Source organism: Alosa pseudoharengus, unplaced genomic scaffold, assembly GCF_046254945.1.
Source record: "Alosa pseudoharengus isolate Yale_2024_CS ecotype anadromous, Long Island Sound unplaced genomic scaffold, YU_APseudo_1.1 YU_APseudo_1.1_scf_11, whole genome shotgun sequence".
Lineage (NCBI taxonomy): Eukaryota > Metazoa > Chordata > Actinopteri > Clupeiformes > Clupeidae > Alosa > Alosa pseudoharengus.
In genome coordinates this window covers 28,222,179-28,248,805 of record NW_027468576.1, presented here as the reverse complement: position 1 = coordinate 28,248,805, position 26,627 = coordinate 28,222,179, and the positions used below count along the sequence as shown (strand labels likewise).

Genomic DNA, 26,627 nt, shown 5'->3' with positions numbered 1-26,627 from the left:
AGTGAGTAAGGGTGGTGACATGTCAGACGGAACGCCCTCATCTAGGTAGCTTGCGTGGTAGGAAGATGTCTGTTGAGAGTGAAAGTAAACCAGTCATTTTTAAATGGGGAAATGGAGACGTGCATGCAAATGAAAGGGGTGAAGAGGAAACAACCACAAAAAGAACGACAGAATCATTTTTGACGCTCTGCTAGTTCTGGTAGCCTTTCTGAATTAGCCTAGGCTACAATGAACAACTAATATAAATGCAAATAGGTTTGACTAATTGATGTTTTACTACATTGATGGACAGAATCTTTTTCAAAAACTACAGTCTTTAAATGCCAGACAGGATTTGTGAGGGTGGTTGAACACTCGCGATTGTAAAGCAGTGGGCTACATTTCCCGGAAGTTCGCCTGTGCGCAGGTAAGATTTCATGAGTTAGTGGAGCTCAATACCTTGATAATAGCCTAGTTGTCAGATTTTATAGGCCATGGAGAATTTGTCTTTTGTATCTGCTATAGATCCTAATAGTAACTGCTGTTAATATTGAGGTTATATACGCTTTAATACATTTCCCAATCGAAACCAAGCAAACCATAGGTTGGGCTGCTACCCCAACTGGAAATGTTTTCTAAATTATTGTTTACTTAAGATATAGGACATATGCTACCGGTAACAAGTTGACCAACATCTCTGCGGTGTCATAGAGGCATGCACAGAATGAATTCATAGCCTGTTTAAATGTAAATTTAATTAAAGATAGGTTTTTAGAAGAATTTAACATGTAATCTTTTGTAACAGGTATTATTTTGTTATTGTCACAGTTTGAGATGAACTCATACCAGATGTTGTAATGTTTGATATTACATGGGCTATTGCAAAAACATCCACTCATAAAACCTGATCTTGGACTCAGATAAAGGCGGTTTATTGTAGGTTTTTAATCAATGCAATCACACAGAAGGTGTATTATAAAGCATTCTTAACTGAATAGGCTACTAAAAGGATGATTAATATGTAACGTAGTCATAGCCTACTGTGTAGCCTACCTTAAATTAGGCTATTCATTTTACTTCTTTTCAGGAATTTGACTATCTTGTATGCCTAATTTGATTAGACTATTTCATCTGTTAATTATTGCCACAATTCATGACATAAGTAAAACTTTAATGGTTTGTCCCTAGTTTACATTAGGCTATGTTTTGTAAATATTTGTAAATATTCACAGTCTAGGAAAGACTGAAAAGTCAATGAGTGAGAGGCATGGCTGACTGGAACCGGGGTGTGGGGACACTGAATGAAACCGAACTCAATAGACTTGCTGTCCTGCTGGACAATGCCAAGTGTGGGTGGAAACAGCTGGCTAAAGCTGCCACGGATCAGCCACGCTTCCGCTGCAGGTACAGAAAGTTAAGATTGTGTTTGTATTCATTTCTACTGACTGTAGACTGTACTGACCACACATCATAATTACTGACCAGTGTATGTAGATTGTGTTTGCAGTCATTTCTACTGACTGTAGACTGTACTAACCACACATCATTACTGACCAGTGTATGTAGATTGTGTTTGCATTAATTTCTACTGACTGTAGACTGTACTGACCACACATCATAATTACTGACCAGTGTATGTAGATTGTGTTTGCATCCATTTCTACTGACTGTAGACTACTGACCACACATCATAATTACTGACCAGTGTATGTCACCATTTTCCATGAATATTGTCTTAAGCCTCTCTAAAGAACACAATTCCTACATGCATATATTTGTCAAATGTAGCCTTTGTCAAATGTAGCCTATGTATTATACCAGACCTGTTTCTATAAATGCATGTTTCTTTTGTCCGTCTGCTAACCCTTGTGCACACTATAATTAATGATATCTAATAAAACCTAGGGAGTAAAGAATGTTGATGATGACACAATGGCTTGCTTTCACTACAGCGAAAGTGAGCTGACCAATTGCTCGCTCCAGGTCTTGAACTGCACTGGCAGTTCAGGACGCTTTCTCCTTGGCATGCTGAAAGATCGTGGCTGCACCTTGGGCTTTCTCCTGCAGTGCCTCCGGAAGATGGAGCATCATGAGGCAGTGGAATATCTCACCGCTGCAGGTACTTCCACTACCACTCATTACTGTACGGTTAGATGATAAACATACTACTTCACTTTTATGGTTTAAGACGAACACGGATTTCCTGGCGTTTGCCATTCGCTGGTTTGTAGATGCCACCTCTATTTTGCTTGGGTAAGGTCATACTAAGTGTTGTGGTAGTGTAGCTCAGAGGAACTCCATGGCCTTTGAGAAGATCCAAAATAGTTCCCTGTTTCTATTGTGATTTGCTAGACAGCACATAGCACTTCCTGTAGAAGTTTGCACAGGAAGGTTCTGCTTTTTTTCAGTTGTTGAAGCATCGTTTTTTTTATCTCAGATGTCATCCTCAACTACTGGCTGATGATGCGATATAATCATGTGTCATTAGATAATAGTAATTTCCTGTAGCATAATATAAAGTGGGATTTAGTGAGTAAGTAATCTTAAGTGAGATTTAGGTTAAAGATAATTACCCTTATAGTAGTTTTGCTATGCAACTCTGTTTGTGGTTGACAGTGGAGCAGATCCAGATTCATATCACAGTGCAGCCCCAGACACAGCAGGCCCAAGAGGGGAGCAGTGTGGTGCTGAGCTGCAAGGCCTCTGGCCCACCTAGTCTTGGCTACCAGTGGTTCAGAGGCAAAGAGGAGGTGAGAAGCACATATAACAATCATATGAGCATCATTCTGTGTTCTGCTGCTCTGGAAAAAAAAAACACTGTTAATGTTGTATAAAGAGGAAAGAGTTTGAGCTGAAGAAAACTAAAGGATAGCTGACTAAAATATTGCAGATGGAATCCTGAAATGACATTGAGGAATAGTTTTGTCTGTGTTCTACAGATCCCAGGCGGATGTGACCCTGATCTAGTTGTGCCTTTCCTCACGGTGGCTCAGCAGGGCCACTATATCTGCCGTGTTAACCATGGGGAAAAGTTTATCTTCTCCAACTGGGCACATGTGCGTGTAGTCCGGTCAGGCAACTCCAGCTCAGGTAATTTTACAGAAAACCATTTAATTCAAATATGCCACTTCAATGCCATTTACAAGTAAATATATATTAACATAACAAGCTTCCATTTTTATTTCAGAGACTAGTAGTACCATGTTTCCTTCGACAAGTGGATTGCGAATCACTTGTCAGCCAAGGCAGCAGACACTATCTGAAGGAGATGGCCTCCTCCTTCAGTGTTTAGCCGAGGGAAATCCTCCTCCTCAATTCCAGTGGTACCGTAACAGAACAGCTCTAGAAAACGCAATGAAACCCAATCTGAAGGTGAGTTATGTTTTATCATCTTTGTTGATTAAATGTTGTGTATAACCATATTATCCAATTTTCTGTAGGAATTCTGTAGTATGTCAATTTATGTTACTACTTTCCACATTGAAATCTAATTGGTGTTAGCTAAAGTAACTGTTGACTTTCACAGATACCATGTGTAACAACAGCAGATAGAGGAAGGTACTATTGTCGAGTCTTCAACTTTTACCATGAAATCAAGAGTGAAGAGGTCAACATAAACATTGGTAATCGCCATGATAATTCATATTTTGGTTCTTATTAATTAAGGAAGTTACTCATGCAAAGTGCCTGAAAGTTGATTGTTTTAATGATTCATGGTGATGTTTTTCAGGACCAAGTGATACCCACTGGAAGTCAGATGATGAAGGTATGTCATTTTATTTTGGTGCAATCATGTGTCAGGCTCCCTCTGACAAAATTTTGTTTGAATTTGCATTGATATGACTTCATATCCTAACTTCAAGTACTAACTGCATGGTAGCAGAAAGCAGACAATAATGATTATGTATTTTTGTTGAATGCTTCCACTTCAGCAACGAATAAACAGTTCTGTTGTCTGTTTTTGCCCAAGGAGGAAAATATATGTTGAGAAATGCTGCCATTTAATTTCATTTTACAGTTGTGTTATTATACTGCCAAACACATCTCATGATCAAATGACATAGATAGGTTAAATGTACTTTCAAGCAGTATTTTTCATGCAAGGAATTATTTTTTTGTCATTTTACAGATATCTCCATAGGGCCAACTAGGCAGTCTAGCTGCTTCTATGGTAAGGTCTTCCCAATCATATTCTTAGAAACCACAACATAAGTCTTGTCATGGCTAAGGACTGAGCTACACCAGGCACTTAACTGAAGCATTCCGTTCGCGTTGCGTCTGCTGAAACAATTAGCTTCCACTATAATCGATGGAAGTAGCTACACCAGACGTGATACCACCACACCAGGCGCATACGGTCGAAAAAAATAGACCATTCATCTAAAATGGATTTTATGCGTTGCGAACATAACGCTTCAGTTACGCGCCTGGTGTAGCCTCTCTGTAAGCCACTGAGCATGGCTTTCTTCATATAATGATCTCCATCCTGCCCCTCAGCCACAGACAAGGTTGCTCTCCTAATGGGCAACATGAACTACCTTCACCACCGCCAGCTTCGTGCACCTATGGCTGATGTGCATGAACTAACAAACCTGCTCCGCCAACTGGACTTCAAGGTTGTATCCTTGCTGGATCTGGACTGGCAGGAGATGCACAGTGCTGTGACGGAGTTCCTCCTGTTGCTTGGTCATGGTGTCTATGGTGGGAGTTCTTTTCTCTTGTGCTCATATACTTTATGTAAAGTCAATAATACTGAAGGTCATTTGTTGTTTGTTTGTCTGTTATGCCCTTGTTCTGTGTTTGAGAGGTTATGTTTGTTTTACATTAATAATTCAGATTCATCAAAGTATTGCCATTTGTAATACATTTAATCATTTATTCATTGCATCTTAAATGTAGCTTTCCCCTGCATACTAAACATTAGATGTTAAACAAAGGCAACTCTTGCTTCCCCATCTCCCAGGGCTTCTCTACTTTGCTGGCCATGGTTATGAGAACTATGGTAATAGTTTCATGGTGCCCATTGATGCTCCAGCCTCCTACACCTCAAAGCACTGTTTGTGGGTTCAAGAGGTGCTACAGCGAATGCAGGCGCGGGATACTGGTCTTAATGTCTTTCTGTTGGACATGTGTCGCAAAAGGTAGAGCTTCCATTACTTTTTAAATTCATTTAAAAACAAAAAGTATTACGACTTTACATGGTTTCATAATGATTGTATGCATTTTGTAGCACAAAAAGTATTCTGTCCATGAAATAAGGCATGTTACACTTGGCACCTCATAAACATCTTATGTGAAAAATGCATGTGGTCTGTGTGCTTCAAGGAACTTAAATGATGAAACCATACCCCAACCTGATCCTCGTAAGGTGACAGCAAATATAGTGTTTGGTTATGCTACGTAAGTCTCTCTATATTATTTACGACCATTCTGTTTGTACTCAGAATAGGATAGGTCTATATGTCTATTATTTTAATACTAGCTCAATTGCAGGTGTGTGGATGCTGAGGCATATGAGGTGAATAAAGATGATCTGTCCAATGGCATTTTCATAAGCTATCTGAAGAAAAGACTTATGGAGGATGAGAAGGTCACTGTAATGCTGGACAGAGTGGCCGAGGGTAAGAAGTCCTGTCCTCAAGATGACATAACTCTTATAGACCTCTTATAGACCTCTTCATTTTAAGAATTAGAGTTCTGGGTGTTTATCCTAGTAGCCTACATTAGTCAGATTTTCAAGAAAGTAAGGATGCAAGTCCTTGGCATATATTTTGCAGGTAAGCCTACATAATGTGCCTTTAAAGATGTATTGTGCTGTTGTATTGTTTTTTATATCCAGCTTTGGGGTGGGGGGGCAGATTAGTGTCAAACACCCAGATTTGCTAGTCAATAAAATCTATCTAACAAGGAGTAAGAACAAATTAGTGAAAACTAGGGTTGTGGCTGAATTTGTTGGTACCGTTACAGATTATTGAAAAAATGCTTTTTTTACATGGACTTTCTAAAATGGCCCAGACACATTAGTACATTAAAAAATATGATACATTATTGGATTGTAGTGACATTTAAAACGAACTATTTCACCTTGATTAGTGTTACATGTGTATTTGAGCTTTCATTCAGTCATATAGCCTATTTAAACTTGAATCTGTGCATGGTACGATGAAATCTCAAAACCTATGGACATCCTGGAGCGAAACATACAGCCTAGTGTCAGAAAACTCAGTCGCAGGTCATGGCTTTCATTCAGGGGCGCGTTTCCCAAAACCATATTTGCTAACTAAGTAAGCAACTTTGTTGGTTGCAATGCAATTTCCCATTGCCAACCAACTAAGTTGCTAACAGGTTAGCAACTATGGTTTTGGGAAACGCACCCCAGATCTACAGAAAGCCTTTGTTGGAAGTTATTGCTTCTAAAGATTGTGCAACTCACTATTAGGTGAAGTGTATTTTTGTCAATTCCATTTTCATTTGATTTATTATTTAAAATATTTTGTTAAAAGAAGTCAAAATCTAAGCCTAATTTGCATTTAAACATGGAATAAACAATGATGAATGAGGGTTTTAAATTTGTTTTGTGGGAGGGTACCAACACTTTCAGGCACAACTGTAAAAGAGCTGGTTCGAGGGCTAGAAAAGAGGAAATACTTGATATATATAATACTTGATGATATGCATTGTGATAAAAACTGTACAACATTTTCTGCGTTTGTCCGAGCAGACATGGGCCAGTGTAGAATCACACGTGGTCGGCAGGCCCTGGAGCTACGAAGTAATCTGTCAGAACGCCGAGCGCTGACAGACAAAATCCAGAGCACTGACTGCCCTGTTACTTCAGCGCGCAACCTGCAATGGGCTATCGCTCATGGTGAGGCCTCAAAACTACACAATTCATGGGAAATAGTGTTGTTATAGAGAATGTGTTGTTATAGTCAAGTTTGTCTGTTGCTTTGAGACTTTGAGATCTATGATGAAAAGTGCATTATAAATAAAATGCATGAAAATGCACTCTACTGTTCTTCCTAGGCTTCTTAGAGTGCATGAAAATGCACTCTACTGTTCTTCCTAGGCTTCTTCTTCTTCTTCTTCTTCTTCTTCTTCTTCTTCTTCTAACGCAGTTAATGCAGCTGCGTTGCGTAGGTCTTACTTATGACATGTGGGCTTTGTATTTTTCATCTTTGTAACTTTTATACTTTTTAAACTATTAATTAAAAACTGCTCAAAATTTCCCCATAGACTTAACATGGGCTGATGACATCACAATGGACTAATTAACTTTATTTGCACCTGGTATCATCTTCCAGCTGCTCATCTAGGCCCCATCAAAGAATCAGTTCAACTGATTGCACCTGTATCAACTGCTTTCTACTGAACTAGACCAACTCTCTCTGTCTCTCCATTCTACAAGGATATAAGACACATTTCCTCCAACTTTCTATCCATTCATCCTCTTCAAACCATTCACTCATCCACCCATTAAACTATCCATCAACATCCATTAAACAATCTGCCTATCAACATCCATTCAACTTTCTGTCTATCAACATCCATTACACTATCTACATTTAACTTTTAAACTATATACTCTGTCTCAGGCTTTAAGCATACAATATGGCTCTATTAAGACTGCCGTTAAGCAAGAATCCTATGGCAGGTGTTCGGGCCAGCTGCATCAACTGCCAGTCTCAGGCTTTAAGCATACAAACTGGCCCTATTAAGACTACACATCCTGTCCAACTGCTTCCTCTGCCAAAAACTGTTTCAAAATAAAAGTCCTCACTACAATATTTCACTGTTAAACAATTTAACCCTTTAAACTACTGAACTTTTTAACTGTTCAGCCATTGTAACTGTTACTTGTCATCAACTATGACTCCTACCCACTGTAGCTAGTTAGCATGGTTAGCATAGTTAGCATAGTTAGCATGTTAGCATGTTAGCATGCTAGTTAGCATTGTTTGCAAAACTGCTAAAAATGATTAGCTAAGTTAGCTAAGTCACATGGTTAGCATAGTTAGCATGCTAGCATGTTAGCATGCTAGTTAGCATTTTTTACAAAATTGCTAAAAATGATTAGCTAAGTTAGCTAAGTCACATGGTTAGCATAGTTAGCATGCTAGCATGTTAGCATGCTAGTTAGCATTTTTTACAAAATTGCTAAAAATGATTAGCTAAGTTAGCTAAGTCACATGGTTAGCATAGTTAGCATGCTAGCATGTTAGCATGCTAGTTAGCATTTTTTGCAAAACTCCTAAAAATGATTAGCTAAGTTAGCTAAGTCACATAGTTAGCATGCTAGCATGTTAGCATGCTAGTTAGCATTTTTTGCAAAACTACTAAAAATGATTAGCTAGGTAAGCTAAGTCTCATGGTTAACATTGTTAGCATTTTAACATTATTAGCATGCTATTTTTGCATTTTCATGCACTGTATTTCCTTCAGGAAATGCTTTTCTAGTTATTACAGTGCATGAAAATGCACTGTACTGTTATTCCAAGGCATTTTATTACAGTGCATGAAAATGCACTGTACTGTTATTCCAAGGCTTTTTCTTCTTATTCTTCTGATTATTCTTCTTCTTCTAACGCAGTTAATGCAGCTTCAACCGTTTAACGTAGAAACTTCATTCAAACATTGCCGCGTAGGTCTTAATTAGGACATGTGGGCTTTGTATTTTTCATCTTTGTAACTTTTATACTTTTTAAACTATTAATTAAAAACTATCAAAATTTCCCCATTGACTTAACATTAGATTATGACATCACAATACGGCCGTTAAGCAATTAGAATCCTATGGCAGGTGTTCGGGCCACCTGCATCAACTGCCATTCTCAGGCTTTAAGCATACAAACTGGCCCTATTAAGACTACACATCCTGTTCAACTGCTTCCTCTGCCGAAAACTTTCAAAATAAAAGTCCTCACTACAATATTTCACTGTTAAACAATTTAACCCTTTAAACTACTGAACTTTTTAACTGTTCAGCCATTGTAACTGTTACTTGTCATCAACTATGACTCTTACCCACTGTAGCTAGTTAGCATGGTTAGCATAGTTAGCATGTTAGCATGTTAGCATGTTAGCATGTTAGCATGCTAGCATGTTAGCATGCTAGTTAGCATTTTTAGCAAAACTGCTAAAAATGATTAGCTAAGTTAGCTAAGTCACATGGTTAGCATAGTTAGCATGCTAGCATGTTAGCATGCTAGTTAGCATTTTTTACAAAACTGCTAAAAATGATTAGCTAAGTTAGCTAAGTCACATGGTTAGCATAGTTAGCATGCTAACATGTTAGCATGCTAGTTAGCATTTTTTGCAAAACTGTTAAAAATGATTAGCTAAGTCACATGGTTAACATAATTAGCATGTTAGCATGTTAATTAGCATAGTTATCATAACTAATACAAATTATTAGCTAGGTTAGCTAAGTCATATGGTTAGCATAGTTAACATTTTAATATTGTTAGCATGCTAGTTAGCGTAGTTACTTGGTTAGCATTATTATCTTTAACATAGTTAGCATAACTACTAGCAAACATTGGAGCCATTCCAACTGTTAGTTATCATCAACTATCTGCCTAAATAATTTAACCATTTAAATTATCAACCTATTTAACTGTTCAGTCATTCCAACTATAGTAAACCTTATCTACCAAGCAAATAATTTAACCATATGAACTCATCATATTTTTGCATTTTCATGCACTGTATTTCCTTCAGGAAATGCTTTTCTAGTTATTATTATTATTATTCTTCTTCTAACGCAGCTAATGCAGCTTCAACCGTTTAACGTAGAAACTTCATTCAAACTATGTTACGTAGGTCTTACTTAGGACATGTGAGCTTTGTATTTTTCAACTTTGTAACTTTTATACTTTTTAAACTATTAATTAAAAACTAATCAAAATTTCCCCATTGACTTAACATTATGATTATGACATCACAATACGGCCGTTAAGCAATTAGAATCCTATGGCAGGTGTTCGGGCCAGCTGCATCAACTGCCAGTCTCAGGCTTTAAGCATACAAACTGGCCCTATTAAGACTACACATCCTGTCCAACTGCTTCCTCTGCCAAAAACTGTTTCAAAATAAAAGTCCTCACTACAATATTTCACTGTTAAACAATTTAACCCTTTAAACTACTGAACTTTTTAACTGTTCAGCCATTGTAACTGTTACTTGTCATCAACTATGACTACTCCTACCCACTGTAGCTAGTTAGCATGGTTAGCATAGTTAGCATGCTAGCATGTTAGCATGCTAGTTAGCATTTTTTACAAAACTGCTAAAAATGATTAGGTAAGTTAGCTAAGTCACATGGTTAGCATAGTTAGCATGCTAACATGTTAGCATGCTAGTTAGCATTTTTTACAAAACTGCTAAAAATGATTAGCTAAGTTAGCTAAGTCACATGGTTAGCATAGTTAGCATGCTAGCATGTTAGCATGCTAGTTAGCATTTTTTACAAAACTGCTAAAAATGATTAGTGAAGTTAGCCAAGTCTCATGGTTAGCATAGTTAGCATGCTAGCATGTTAGCATGCTAGTTAGCATTTTTTACAAAACTACTAAAAATGATTAGCTAAGTTAGCTAAGTCACATGGTTAGCATAGTTAACACGCTAGCATGTTAGCATGCTAGTTAGCATGCTAGTTAGCATTTTTAGCAAAACTGCTAAAAATGATTAGCTAAGTTAGCTAAGTCACATGGTTAGCATAGTTAGCATGCTAGCATGTTAGCATGCTAGTTAGCATTTTTAGCAAAACTGCTAAAAATGATTAGCTAAGTTAGCTAAGTCACATGGTTAGCATAGTTAGCATGCTAGCATGTTAGCATGCTAGTTAGCATTTTTAGTAAAACTGCAAAAAATGATTAGCTAAGTTAGCTAAGTCATATGGTTAGCATAGTTAGCATGCTAGCATGTTAGCATGCTAGTTAGCATTTTTAGTAAAACTGCTAAAAATGATTAGCTAAGTTAGCTAAGTCATGTGGTTAGCATAGTTAGCATGCTAACATGTTAGCATGCTAGTTAGCATTTTTTACAAAACTGCTAAAAATGATCAGCTAAGTTAGCTAAGTCACATGGTTAGCATAGTTAGCATGCTAACATGTTAGCATAACTACTAAAAATGATTAGCGAAGTTAGCTAAGTCATATGGTTAGCATAGTTAACATTTTAACATTGTTAGCATGTTAGTTAGCATAGTAACTTGGTTAACATTATTATCTTTGTTAACATAGATAGCATAACTGCTAGCAAAAATTGGAGCCATTCCAACTGTTAGTTATCGTCAACTATCTGCCTAAATAATTTAACCATTTCAATTATCAACCTATTTAACTGTTCAGTCATTCCAACTATATTAAACCTTATCTACCAAGCAAATAATTTAACCATATGAACTCATCATATTTTTGCATTTTCATGCACTGTATTTCCTTCAGGAAATGCTTTTCTAGTTACAGTGCATGAAAATGCACTGTACTGTTCTTCCTAGGCTTCTTATTCTTATTATTCCTCTTCTTCTAACGCAGTTAATGCAGCTTCAACCGTTTAACGTAGAAACTTCATTCAAACATTGACGCGTAGGTCTTAATTAGGACATGTGGGCTTTGTATTTTTCAACTTTGTAACTTTTATACTTTTTAAACTATTAATTAAAAACTATCAAAATTTTCCCATTGACTTAACATTGCCCTTTATGACATCACAGCAATTAGAATCTTATGGCAGGTGTTCAGGCCAGCTGGCCCAACTGCCATTCTCAGGCTTTAAGCATACAAACTGGCCCTATTAAGACTACACATCCTGTTCAACTGCTTCCTCTGCCAAAAACTGTTTCAAAATAAAAGTCCTCACTACAATATTTCACTGTTAAACAATTTAACCCTTTAAACTACTGAACTTTTTAACTGTTCAGCCATTGTAACTGTTACTTGTCATCAACTATGACTCCTACCCACTGTAGCTAGTTAGCTAAGTTAGCTAAGTAACTTGGTTAGCATAGTTAGCATGCTAGCATGTTAGCATGCTAGTTAGCATTTTTAGCAAAACTGCTAAAAACGATTAGCTAAGTTAGCTAAGTCACATGGTTAGCATAGTTAGCATGCTAACATGTTAGCATGCTAGTTAGCATTTTTAGCAAAACTGCTAAAAATGATTAGCTATGTTAGCTAAGTAATATGGTTAGCATAGTTAACATGCTAGTTAGCATTTTTTACAAAACTGCTAAAAATGATTAGCTCAGTTAGCTAAGTCACATGGTTAGCATAGTTAGCATGCTAGCATGTTAGCATGTTAGTTAGCATTTTTTAGAAAACTGCTAAAAATGATTAGCTCAGTTAGCTAAGTCACATGGTTAGCATAGTTAGCATGTTAGCATGCTAGTTAGCATTTTTAGCAAAACTGCTAAAAACGATTAGCTAAGTTAGCTAAGTCACATGGTTAGCATAGTTAGCATGCTAACATGTTAGCATGCTAGTTAGCATTTTTAGCAAAACTGCTAAAAATGATTAGCTATGTTAGCTAAGTAATATGGTTAGCATAGTTAACATGCTAGTTAGCATTTTTTACAAAACTGCTAAAAATGATTAGCTCAGTTAGCTAAGTCACATGGTTAGCATAGTTAGCATGCTAGCATGTTAGCATGTTAGTTAGCATTTTTTTGAAAACTGCTAAAAATGATTAGCTCAGTTAGCTAAGTCACATGGTTAGCATAGTTAGCATGTTAGCATGCTGGTTAGCATTTTTAGCAAAACTGCTAAAAATGATTAGCTAAGTTAGCTAAGTCACATGGTTAGCATAGTTAACATGCTAGCATGTTAGCATGCTAGTTAGCATTTTTTATAAAACTGCTAAAAATGATTAGCTAAGTCACATGGTTAGCATAGTTAGCATGCTAACATGTTAGCATGCTAGTTAGCATTTTTTATAAAACTGCTAAAAATGATTAGCTAAGTTAGCTAAGTCACATGGTTAATATAATTAACATGTTAGCATGCTAATTAGCATAGTTATCATAACTAATAAAAATGATTAGCTAGGTTAGCTAAGTCATATGGTTAGCATAGTTAACATTTTAACATTGTTAGCATGCTAGTTAGCATAGTAACTTGGTTAAAATTATTATCTTTATTAACATAGTTAGCATAACTACTAGCAAACATTGGAGCCATTCTAACTGTTAGTTATCGTCAACTATCTGCCTAAATAATTTAACCATTTCAATTATTAACCTATTTAACTGTTCAGTCATTCCAACTATATTAAACCTTATCTACCAAGCAAATAATTTAACCATATGAACTCATCATATTTTTGCATTTTCATGCACTGTATTTCCTTCAGGAAATGCTTTTCTAGTTATTATTATTATTATTATTCTTCTTCTAACGCACTTAATGCAGCTTCAACCGTTTAACGTAGAAACTTCATTCAAACTATGTTACGTAGGTCTTAATTAGGACATGTGAGCTTTGTATTTTTCAACTTTGTAACTTTTATACTTTTTAAACTATTAATTAAAAACTAATCAAAATTTCCCCATTGACTTAACATTATGATTATGACATCACAATACGGCCGTTAAGCAATTAGAATCCTATGGCAGGTGTTCGGGCCACCTGTTTCAACTGCCAGTCTCAGGCTTTAAGCATACAAACTGGCCCTATTAAGACTACACATCCTGTTCAACTGCTTCCTCTGCCAAAAACTGTTTCAAAATAAAAGTCCTCACTACAATATTTCACTGTTAAACAATTTAACCCTTTAAACTACTGAACTTTTTAACTGTTCAGCCATTGTAACTGTTACTTGTCATCAACTATGACTCCTACCCACTGTAGCTAGTTAGCATGGTTAGCATAGTTAGCATGCTAGCATGTTAGCATGCTAGCATGTTAGCATGCTAGTTAGCATTTTTTACAAAACTGCTAAAAATGATTAGCTAAGTTAGCTAAGTCACATGGTTAGCATAGTTAGCATGCTAACATGTTAGCATGCTAGTTAGCATTTTTTACAAAACTGCTAAAAATGATTAGCTAAGTTAGCTAAGTCACATGGTTAGCATAGTTAGCATGCTAACATGTTAGCATGCTAGTTAGCATTTTTTACAAAACTGCTAAAAATGATTAGCTAAGTTAGCTAAGTCATATGGTTAGCATAGTTAGCATGCTAACATGTTAACATGCTAGTTAGCATTTTTTACAAAACTACTAAAAATGATTAGCTAAGTCACATGGTTAGCATAGTTAGCATGCTAACATAGTTAGCATGCTAACATGTTAGCATGCTAGTTAGCATAGTTAGCAAAACTGCTAAAAATGATTAGCTAGATTAGCTAAGTCACATGGTTAACATAGTTAGCATGTTAGCATTGCTAACTACTAAAAATGCATTAGCTAAGTTAACTAAGTTAAGTATTGTCCACCTATTTAACCGTTCAATCATTCCAACTTTATTAAACCTTATCTTCCAAGCAAATCATTTAACCATATAAACTATCCACCTATTTAACTGTTCAGTCACTCCAACTATATTAAACCTCATCTACCTAGCAACCAATATAGTTTGTTTTTACTCTGTATGATATTTTACATCATATTTTTTGCATTTTCATGCACTGTATTTCCTTCAGGAAATGCTTTTCTAGTTAGAGTGCATGAAAATGCACTCTACTGTTCTTCCTAGGCTTCTTCTTCTTCTTATTATTATTCTTCTTCTTCTAACGCAGTTAATGCAGCTTCAACCGTTTAACGTAGAAACTTCATTCAAACTGCGTTGCGTAGGTCTTACTTATGACATGTGGGCTTTGTATTTTTCATCTTTGTAACTTTTATACTTTTTAAACTATTAATTAAAAACTACTCAAAATTTCCCCATAGACTTAACATGGGCTGATGACATCACAATGGACTAATTAACTTGATTTGCACCTGGTATCATCTTCCAGCTGCTCATCTAGGCCCCATCAAAGAATCAGTTCAACTGATTGCACCTGTATCAACTGCTTTCTACTGAACTAGACAAACTCTCTTTGTCTCTCCATTCTACAAGGATATAAGACACATTTCATCCAACTTTCTATCCATTCATCCTCTTCAAACCATTCACTCATCCACCCATTAAACTATCCATCAACATCCATTAAACAATCTGCCTATCAACATCCATTCAACTTTCTGTCTATCAACATCCATTACACTATCTACATTTAACTTTTAAACTATATACTCTGTCTGAGGCTTTAAGCATACAATAAATATGGCTCTATTAAGACTGCCGTTAAGCAATTAGAATCCTAGGCCAGGTGGCCAGGCCACCAGCATCAACTGCCAGTCTCAGGCTTTAAGCATACAAACTGGCCCTATTAAGACTACACATCCTGTTCAACTGCTTCCTCTGCCAAAAACTGTTTCAAAATAAAAGTCCTCACTACAATATTTCACTGTTAAACAATTTAACCCTTTAAACTACTGAACTTTTTAACTGTTCAGCCATTGTAACTGTTACTTGTCATCAACTATGACTCCTACCCACTGTCGCTAGTTAGCATGGTTAACATAGTTAGCATGCTAGCATGTTAGCATGCTAGTTAGCATTTTTTGCAAAACTGCTAAAAATGATTAGCTAAGTTAGCTAAGTCACATGGTTAGCATAGTTAGCATGCTAACATGTTAGCATGCTAGTTAGCATTTTTTGCAAAACTGCTAAAAACGATTAGCTAAGTTAGCTAAGTCACATGGTTAACATAGTTAGCATGCTAGCATGTTAGCATGCTAGTTAGCATTTTTAGCAAAACTGTTAAAAATGATTAGCTAGGTTAGCTAAGTCACATGGTTAGCATAGTTAGCATGCTAGCATGTTAGCATGCTAGTTAGCATAGTTAACAAAACTGCTAAAAATGATTAGCTAGGTTAGCTAAGTCACATGGTTAACATAGTGCTAGTTAGCATAACTACTAAATATGAAAACATTAGCTAAGTTAACTAAGTTAAGTTTTATCCACCTATTTAACCGTTCAATCATTCCAACTATATTAAACCTTATCTACCAAGCAAATCATTTAACCATATAAACTATCCACCTATTTAACTGTTCAGTCACTCCAACTATATTAAACCTCATCTACCTAGCAACCAATATAGTTTGTTTTTACTCTGTATGATATTTTACATCATATTTTTTGCATTTTCATGCACTGTATTTCCTTCAGGAAATGCTTTTCTAGTTATTACAGTGCATGAAAATGCACTGTACTGTTATTCCAAGGCATTTTATTATTACAGTGCATGAAAATGCACTGTACTGTTATTCCAAGGCATTTTATTATTATTATTATTATTCTTCTTCTAACGCACTTAATGCAGCTTCAACCGTTTAACGTAGAAACTTCATTCAAACTATGTTACGTAGGTCTTACTTAGGACATGTGAGCTTTGTATTTTTCAACTTTGTAACTTTTATACTTTTTAAACTATTAATTAAAAACTAATCAAAATTTCCCCATAGACTTAACATGGGCTGATGACATCACAATAGAGCCGTTAAGCAATTAGAATCCTATGGCAGGTGTTCGGGCCACCTGCATCAACTGCCAGTCTCAGGCTTTAAAGCATACAAACTGGCCCTATTAAGACTACACATCCTGTTCAACTGCTTCCTCTGCCAAAAACTGTTTCAAAATAAAAGTCCTCACTACAATATTTCACTGTTAAACAATTTAACCCTTTAAACTACTGAACTTTTTAACTGTTCAGCCATTGTAACTGTTACTTGTCATCAACTATGACTCCTACCCACTGTAGCTAGTTAGCATGGTTAGCATAGTTAGCATGCTAGCATGTTAGCATGCTAGCATGTTAGCATGCTAGTTAGCATTTTTTACAAAACTGCTAAAAATGATTAGCTAAGTTAGCTAAGTCACATGGTTAGCATAGTTAGCATGCTAACATGTTAGCATGCTAGTTAGCATTTTTTACAAAACTGCTAAAAATGATTAGCTAAGTTAGCTAAGTCACATGGTTAGCATAGTTAGCATGCTAGCATGTTAGCATGCTAGTTAGCATTTTTTACAAAACTGCTAAAAATGATAGCTAAGTTAGCTAAGTCACATGGTTAGCATAGTTAGCATGCTAGCATGTTAGCATGCTAGTTAGCATTTTTTACAAAACTGCTAAAAATGATTAGCTAAGTTAGCTAAGTCACATGGTTAGCATAGTTAGCATGTTAACATGTTAGCATGCTAGTTAGCATAGTTAGCAAAACTGCTAAAAATGATAAGCTAGATTAGCTAAGTCACATGGTTAACATAGTTAGCATGTTAGCATTGCTAACTACTAAAAATGCATTAGCTAAGTTAACTAAGTTAAGTATTGTCCACCTATTTAACCGTTCAATCATTCCAACTATATTAAACCTTATCTTCCAAGCAAATCATTTAACCATATAAACTATCCACCTATTTAACTGTTCAGTCACTCCAACTATATTAAACCTCATCTACCTAGCAACCAATATAGTTTGTTTTTACTCTGTATGATATTTTACATCATATTTTTTGCATTTTCATGCACTGTATTTCCTTCAGGAAATGCTTTTCTAGTTATTATTATTCTTCTTCTAACGCACTTAATGCAGCTTCAACCGTTTAACGTAGAAACTTCATTCAAACTATGTTACGTAGGTCTTACTTAGGACATGTGAGCTTTGTATTTTTCAACTTTGTAACTTTTATACTTTTTAAACTATTAATTAAAAACGAATCAAAATTTCCCCATTGACTTAACATTATGATTATGACATCACAATACGGCCGTTAAGCAATTAGAATCCTACGGCAGGTGTTCGGGCCACCTGTTTCAACTGCCAGTCTCAGGCTTTAAGCATACAAACTGGCCCTATTAAGACTACACATCCTGTCCAACTGCTTCCTCTGCCAAAAACTGTTTCAAAATAAAAGTCCTCACTACAATATTTCACTGTTAAACAATTTAACCCTTTAAACTACTGAACTTTTTAACTGTTCAGCCATTGTAACTGTTACTTGTCATCAACTATGACTCCTACCCACTGTAGCTAGTTAGCATGGTTAGCATAGTTAGCATGCTAGCATGTTAGCATGTTAGCATGCTAGTTAGCATTTTTTACAAAACTGCTAAAAATGATTAGCTAAGTTAGCTAAGTCACATGGTTAGCATAGTTAGCATGCTAGCATGTTAGCATGCTAGTTAGCATTTTTTACAAAATTGCTAAAAATGATTAGCTAAGTTAGCTAAGTCACATGGTTAGCATAGTTAGCATGTTAGCATGCTAGTTAGCATTTTTTACAAAACTGCTAAAAATGATTAGCTAAGTAAGCTAAGTCACATGGTTAGCATAGTTAGCATGCTAGCATGTTAACATGCTAGTTAGCATTTTTTGCAAAACTGCTAAAAATGATTAGCTAAGTTAGCTAAGTCACATGGTTAGCATAGTTAGCATGCTAACATGTTAGCATGCTAGTTAGCATTTTTTATAAAACTGCTAAAAATGATTAGCTAAGTTAGCTAAGTCACATGGTTAGCATAGTTAGCATGCTAGCATGTTAGCATGCTAGTTAGCATTACTATTAAAAATGATTAGCGAAGTTAGCTAAGTCACATGGTTAACATAATTAGCATGTTAGCATGCTAATTAGCATAGTTATCATAACTAATAAAAATTATTAGCTAGGTTAGCTAAGTCATATGGTTAGCATAGTTAACATTTTAATATTGTTAGCATGCTAGTTAGCATAGTTACTTGGTTAACATTATTATCTTTAACATAGTTAGCATAACTACTAGCAAACATTGGAGCCATTCCAACTGTTAGTTATCGTCAACTATCTGCCTAAATAATTTAACCATTTCAATTATCAACCTATTTAACTGTTCAGTCATTCCAACTATAGTAAACCTTATCTACCAAGCAAATAATTTAACCATATGAACTCATCATATTTTTGCATTTTCATGCACTGTATTTCCTTCAGGAAATGCTTTTCTAGTTATTATTCTTCTTCTAACGCACTTAATGCAGCTTCAACCGTTTAACGTAGAAACTTCATTCAAACTATGTTACGTAGGTCTTACTTAGGACATGTGAGCTTTGTATTTTTCAACTTTGTAACTTTTATACTTTTTAAACTATTAATTAAAAACTAATCAAAATTTCCCCATTGACTTAACATTATGATTATGACATCACAATACGGCCGTTAAGCAATTAGAATCCTATGGCAGGTGTTCGGGCCGGCTGCATCAACTGCCAGTCTCAGGCTTTAAGCATACAAACTGGCCCTATTAAGACTACACATCCTGTCCAACTGCTTCCTCTGCCAAAAACTGTTTCAAAATAAAAGTCCTCACTACAATATTTCACTGTTAAACAATTTAACCCTTTAAACTACTGAACTTTTTAACTGTTCAGCCATTGTAACTGTTACTTGTCATCAACTATGACTCCTACCCACTGTAGCTAGTTAGCATGGTTAGCATAGTTAGCATGTTAGCATACTAGCATGTTAGCATGCTAGTTAGCATGCTAGTTAGCATTTTTAGCAAAACTGTTAAAAATGATTAGCTAAGTCACATGGTTAGCATAGTTAGCATGCTAACATGTTAACATGCTAGTTAGCATAGTTAACATAACTACTAAAAATGATTAGCGAAGTTAGCTAAGTCACATGGTTAGCATAGTTAGAATGCTAACATGTTAGCATGCTAGTTAACATTTTTAGCAAAACTGCTAAAAATGATTAGCTAAGTTAGCTAAGTAACATGGTTAGCATAGTTAGCATGTTAGTTAGCATTTTTAGTAAAACTGCTAAAAATGATTAGCGAAGTTAGCTAAGTCACATGGTTAGCATAGTTAGCATGCTAACATGATAGCATGCTAATTAGCATAGTTAGCATAACTAATCAAAATTATTAGCTAGGTTAGCTAAGTCATTTGGTTAATATTATTATCTTTGTTAACATAACTGCTAGCAAACATTGGAGCCATTCCAACTGTTAGTTATCGTCAACTATCTGCCTAAATAATTTAACCATTTCAATTGGCCAATTGGCCAATCCTCTCCAATTGTTTACAATTGGACTGTGGGCGTTTGGAAACAGCTGAGGGAGGAGGCTACTTGAAACTGCGAGTTTCGGTCGGTGTGAGCGAGCGGACTTTCAGTTGACAGTAATTAACACCCTTTTGAACAATCTAAGCTGTGCGAACGTCAGAGGGCGGGATCAGACGTGACTAGCTCCTTATAATATCGGAGCACCTCTCAGGTAATCAGACAACAACTGCAGTGAGTTGGGAGAGAGAAAGGAAGAACACATAGGCTACTACTGGCCAATCCTCTCCAATTGTTTACAATTGGACTGTGGGCGTTTGGAAACAGCTGAGGGAGGAGGCTACTTGAAACTGCGAGTTTCGGTCGGTGTGAGCGAGCGGACTTTCAGTTGACAGTAATTAACACCCTTTTGAACAATCTAAGCTGTGCGAACGTCAGAGGGCGGGATCAGACGTGACTAGCTCCTTATAATATCGGAGCACCTCTCAGGTAATCAGACAACAACTGCAGTGAGTTGGGAGAGAGAAAGGAAGAACACATAGGCTACTACTGGCCAATCCTCTCCAATTGTTTACAATTGGACTGTGGGCGTTTGGAAACAGCTGAGGGAGGAGGCTACTTGAAACTGCGAGTTTCGGTCGGTGTGAGCGAGCGGACTTTCAGTTGACAGTAATTAACACCCTTTTGAACAATCTAAGCTGTGCGAACGTCAGAGGGCGGTCTACGCTGATTCATCATTAGTGAGACACAAGGACAGCTGCAGGCAATTCCTGTCAGCATAACAATAGAGGCTGTAGCTGAAGCGTCAGCGTAAACGTCAGCCCTCGTTTCAGCCGTACTCGTTTAAGACGGACGCGGTCAAGACAAGCAAGTTTACCTGTGCAAGTTCACCGAGCACAGGCGCCGACAAAGGCAAAAATGTGCCATTCCACCATATCTGTTATCACCGGCCATCGCAGAAAACGGCATCATGCCAAAAGGAGCAGAAATCGCCTTAACCTACAGCAACTTAAACGGTCCTCACCTACAGAAACCTCTTTCTCCATGGGCTTGTGGAACTGTCAATCCGCAGTCAACAAAACGGACTTCATAGCTGGCTATGCCAACCACCTTTCGTTGGAACTCCTTGCTCTCACTGAGACTTGGATCAAACCAGAGAACACAGCCACCCCGGCTGCACTCTCCACTAACCTTACACTATCCCACACCCCTCGTCCATCCGGACGAGGAGGTGGGACGGGCCTGCTGATCTCCAACAAATGGAAATTCACCCCGCTACTGCCTTCAAACAAATATGTCTCATTCGAATTCCATGCCATCACAGTGATCGCCCCAGCAAAACTCTACGTGCTGGTGATCTACCGCCCTCCAGGCCAACTAGGCGACTTTTTGGATGAACTTGACACTCTGCTGTCCTCCATCCCTGAGCATGACTGTCCGCTTCTTCTTCTCGGCGATATCAACATCCACTTAGATGCCCCAGGCTCAGCGGACTTTTTGGCCCTGATCCACTCCTTTGACCTCAAACTGGTTCAAAGCCCACCGACACACAAAGCTGGCAAAGAGCTTGACTTGATCTTCACTCGGAACTGCAGCACAGACACCCTCACGGTGACGCCTCTCCATCTTTCTGACCACTTCTTCATCCAGTTCAACGTCAGCCTGACAGAACAGCCTCCGGCTCCTCAGCCGATGGTCACGTTCCGCCGCAACATCCGGAACCTGTCTCCAACGCACTTTTCCTCTGTGGTTGCCTCCGGTCTACCTCCACTCAACACCTTCTCCTCTTTGGAGGTTAATGAGGCCACAGACTCGCTCTGCTCCACACTGAGCTCGTGTCTAGACGAGCTGTGCCCTCTTACCACAAGGCCAGCTCGATCGATCCAAACACTCTCATCCATGGCTAAATGATACCCTCCGATCGCAGCGCACCAGACTCAGAGCCGCGGAGAGGAAATGGCACAAATCCAAACTAACTGATGACCTCAAAAACTACCAGACACTCCTGGCCTCCTTCTCAGCCAGCATCACTGCTGCTAAGACGGCTTTCTACAATGACAAAATCAATAGTGCTACAGACACTCGAACACTTTTTTCAACCTTCAAATCGCTACTCAACCCTCAGATGCCTCCTCCTCCATCCAGCCTTACTGCAGATACCCTCGCCTCCTTTTTTACAAACAAAGTGGCGGCAATCAGCAGTCAATTCTCTACATGCCCACTCAACGCATCGGACTCAGATACCGCACTCCTACAACCTCTAGGGACTGCTAGATCATCTTTTTCAGCATTCACGCCTCTCTCCGAGAATGAAGTATCTAGACTCCTGACATGCAGCCGTCCTACCACATGCTCGCTGGACCCTATACCTACGAGCCTACTTCAGTCCATCAGCCCGACCATCGCACCAGCTATCACACACGTGATCAATGCCTCGCTAACCTCCGGCACATTTCCAACAGCGTTCAAAATGGCCCGGGTAACACCGTTACTTAAGAAAGCTTCTCTCAACCCTGCTCAAGTGGAGAACTACCGCCCTGTCTCACTCCTGCCTTTCTTATCCAAAGGCATTGAACGAGCAGTCTCCAAACAGGTCTCTGACTTCCTTTCACAGAACAACCTTCTGGATCCAAATCAGTCTGGGTTCAAAAGCGGCCACTCTACCGAAACGGCTCTGCTGTCTGTAACAGAAGCCTTAAAAGAAGCCAGGGCGACCGCTCGGTCATCAGTACTCATTCTGCTTGACTTATCGGCTGCCTTTGACACGGTTAATCACCGCATCCTTCTCTCTATACTCGCTAACATGGGAATCTCCGGTTCTGCTCTCTCCTGGTTTGAATCCTACCTCACAGGACGCTCGTTTAACGTATCATGGCTTGGTCAGCTATCTGCACCTCACCATCTCACCACAGGGGTCCCCCAGGGCTCAGTACTGGGCCCCCTTCTCTTTGCTATCTACACCACCTCCTTGGGACAGATTATCCGTTCGCATGGCTTCTCATACCACTGCTATGCAGACGACACACAGCTCTATCTGTCCTTTCCACCTGATGACCCCTTGGTTTCAGCACGGATCTCGGATTGCCTCTCAGACATAGCTACATGGATGAAGGCACACCACCTCCAGCTGAACCTCTCAAAGACTGAACTGCTGGTCCTCCCAGCTAAACCTACCATACACCACGACATCAACATCAAATTTGACTCTCTGTCTGTTTCACCTACCAGGACTGCAAGAAATCTAGGAGTTGTTCTCGACAACCAACTAAACTTCTCAGATCATGTTGCCTCAGTCGCCCGGTCATGCCGTTTCGCACTCTACAATATACGGAAAATCAGGACTTACTTAAATCAAGATGCCACCCAACTTCTGGTTCAGGCAATAGTTATCTCACGACTCGACTACTGCAACGCCCTCCTGACAGGTCTCCCAGCCTGCGCAGTGAAACCACTTCAGATGATCCAGAACGCGGCGGCGCGCCTGGTCTACAACCAACCCAAGAGGGCACATGTTACCCCGCTACTCATCCAGCTACATTGGCTACCTATGGCGGCCCGCATCAAATTCAAGGCTCTAACGCTTGCCTACAAAGTAGTCTCCGGTTCTGCTCCCACCTACTTGAATGCCTTCATACAGATATACGCTACCTCCAGACCGCTGCGCTCCTCAGACGAACGACGTCTAGCTCTACCTCCGGTACGCTCAGGCCAATCCAAACTTTTCTCATCTGTTGTTCCTCGCTGGTGGAACACACTGCCAGTTCCGACAAGGGCAGGGACATCCCTCTCCATTTTCAAAAAACTCCTGAAGACCCAGCTCTTTAGAGAACATCTCCTCTCATAGCAACACTTACAACAAGTCTTGCTGATCCTAGCACTCACCAGCCGTCTTAAACTGACACGTAACTGTTAAAAACAGCACTCACTGATGCACTTATTCTTACTGTACTCTAATGTTTTTTTAAATTGTCCTAATATTGTTGAGAAATGCTCTAAAACTTAAACTGCTTACCATGTTGTTAGTCGCTTTGGCTAAAAATGCGTCAGCCAAATGTAATGTAATGTAATGTAATGTAATGTAATGTAATGTAATTATCAACCTATTTAACTGTTCAGTCATTCCAACTATATTAAACCTTATCTACCAAGCAAATAATAATAACATATGAACTCATCATATTTTTGCATTTTCATGCACTGTATTTCCTTCAGGAAATGCTTTTCTAGTTATTACTATTATTGTTTCTGGTACTGGTACAGAACAACTGATGTCAATATTAGAAATCTTGGTCTTAATAGGAGATAAATAAGGCTGTAAATGCCAACGTGAAGAATGACAGGTGTTTGTTTTTTTAAATATAAAATGTGGGCGTGGTGGAGCCCACTGTTGTGAGTTTGGATAAAAGCTAAATATCAGTCAACTTTAACTTTTAACTTTAAAGGGACACCAGGCAAGCCTGATGCTTTTTCTCTACGAAACTCCCCCTCGCTCGGTCTGAAGCTCTTTTCCTTTTCTTTGCATCTTCCGTCAAGGGTTTTCGCTGCTTCTTCGCCGGCTCTGCCATTATACACACGTTTGCAACAATCGCTAGCGTTTCGTTAGCCTGCCTCTGTGCTGTGGATGCAGGATGTAAACTGATCCTGCTTCGGTCGGCGGGTACGATACACTGAACTTGCAAGCGGGATATTCTTCCTACAGGCAGTAGGGGCAGGCGAAAGAGTCTTCATTCGCCCTGTAATGAGTCATTTAACCATATACCGACTTACGAAGATGAGTAATTAATACGAAAACGTTGCCTGGTGTCCCTTTAACAACTGAGATGAATTCTGTTTGGTCTTTGAAGGGAGTTTGATGCACTTGTTATCTCTTTTGGTTTACAATTTTGAGTTCATCTGAAATGCCCGTTTTAGAAAGTGTTGTATAAATGAAGCTGAATGAGATTGATTGATTGCCATTCCCCCAACAGTTCTGCCAGAGAGCCGGACATTAGAGTTTAAGTGTGGTGTGAAGGTGCAGCTGGGGTTTGCAGCTGAGTTCTCCAACATAATGATCATCTATACCCGGATATTAGACAAGCCCAAGGATATAGAACACTGCTCTGCCCAACTGTCTGACTTCTCTGAGGTGACATTGATAATATTATTGATGTATTGCAGCTTTTTATTTAGAGTTTTAAATCCATGGATTTTACACCAACCCAATGGGTAAAGCCATGTTCACCGTTTATCATAATTGTCTTTTTTTGTATCAGGACCTTGAGATAGACCTCAAACACACAAATCAAGAGACTTTGCAGGAAGCTGGGAGTTTATTATTTACAATAGATTGTCTGCCACAACCCGAAGTCCCAAAGCTATATACCCGTCTCAAAGCACTGCAGAGACTAAAGGTCATAAGCTATATTTGAATTTAAGATCAATTATTTTCTATGGTTTCACCATGTTTTGGCTTAAATTTGACATATCTGTGACATTTTCTCATTACAGAAAGAGCTGACATTTACAGTTTGTCTTCACTACCAATACTTAAACCTGGAGGAGGAGGAGGTTCAAGAAATACAAACTGTCTCCATTGGCAAACCTCTGGTATCCAAACTGAATCTCCATGAGCCACGTTTGGCCAATTGTTCCTCATCGTCCTCTTTTGATTTTCAGTCAACAAGCCTATTGGAGTCAGCCACGTTCCTCCAAGGCCTATGTGATCCCTCTGAGACCTCCAGTCAATCAGCTTCCACAAGCTGGTCCTACTACTCTAATGTAGGGGAGCCTTCAGAAGGGTCATCCTCAACTAAAGTGAATTTGCCAGAAGAGAATCTTGACACTGATGACTGCCCACCTTACACTGCAACCAAAAGCCTTCCCTACGCTCGTGTGGAGGACGTCACATACAGTTTTAGCAATATGCAGAATTTTCATTCCTTGTAGTGCTGATGGATGAAGACGATCTTAGTTTTTCTACATATAGCTGTGTAGTCATATATTTTTGGTAAAATTGTTATTATTTGAAGAGGATAGACATTGGTGACTGATGACATTTGTGTGCTGATAAACCTTACTAAGAGTATATTTTGCTTTAGTTCAGAAAAGATTTTACAAAACCGTCGACTGAATAAAAATTACATAACAAATGTGTAAGTCTTCATTTCTGTTTCTTTCATCCTGATAGTCCATGGGCCAGACCAGATGTCGGTAACAGTCAAGGTGGCCAAACTTGACTGGTGCCATTTCATTTGTTAGACCAGTAGTACAGTAGTAAAACTAGATGTACCGCAGAGCGGTACAAAATATGACAGCCGCCCAGTCCAGCACATGTTTTCCACAAAAATAAGTCACGCTGAAAGGCATATATGATTCTAACTGTCTCACTGAATTGCATTATGCACACTCAATTCTCACTGGTATCTGCTAGACAACAAGTACCAAAACATGATTAGTTCATAGATTTCACATGTAATATACATTTTATACAACCCCACCCCCATCTTGCCTGTTCATAATTCTGAGAAATTCTTGAATTGTGTGCATGTGTGCGTGTACATGTTTATGTGTGTGTGGGTGC

The 26,627-nt window shown here is 38.3% G+C and overlaps 1 protein-coding gene across 1 annotated transcript; it reads left to right on the top strand.

Moving 5' to 3' along the window:
• Positions 1–91: 91 nt before the first annotated feature.
• On the top strand, positions 92–26,196 carry malt2 (MALT paracaspase 2). The gene is made up of 17 exons (XM_076278683.1): positions 92–406; positions 1,212–1,383; positions 1,932–2,098; positions 2,596–2,729; positions 2,919–3,069; positions 3,167–3,351; positions 3,506–3,602; positions 3,710–3,745; positions 4,109–4,150; positions 4,477–4,680; positions 4,943–5,120; positions 5,305–5,379; positions 5,473–5,600; positions 6,701–6,847; positions 25,036–25,193; positions 25,321–25,458; positions 25,556–26,196. The coding sequence occupies exons 2-17, from the start codon at positions 1,247–1,249 to the stop codon at positions 25,991–25,993; spliced, it is 2,415 nt and encodes an 804-aa protein (XP_076134798.1). The 5' UTR covers positions 92–406; positions 1,212–1,246; the 3' UTR covers positions 25,994–26,196.
• The last annotated feature ends 431 nt before the right edge of the window (positions 26,197–26,627 follow it).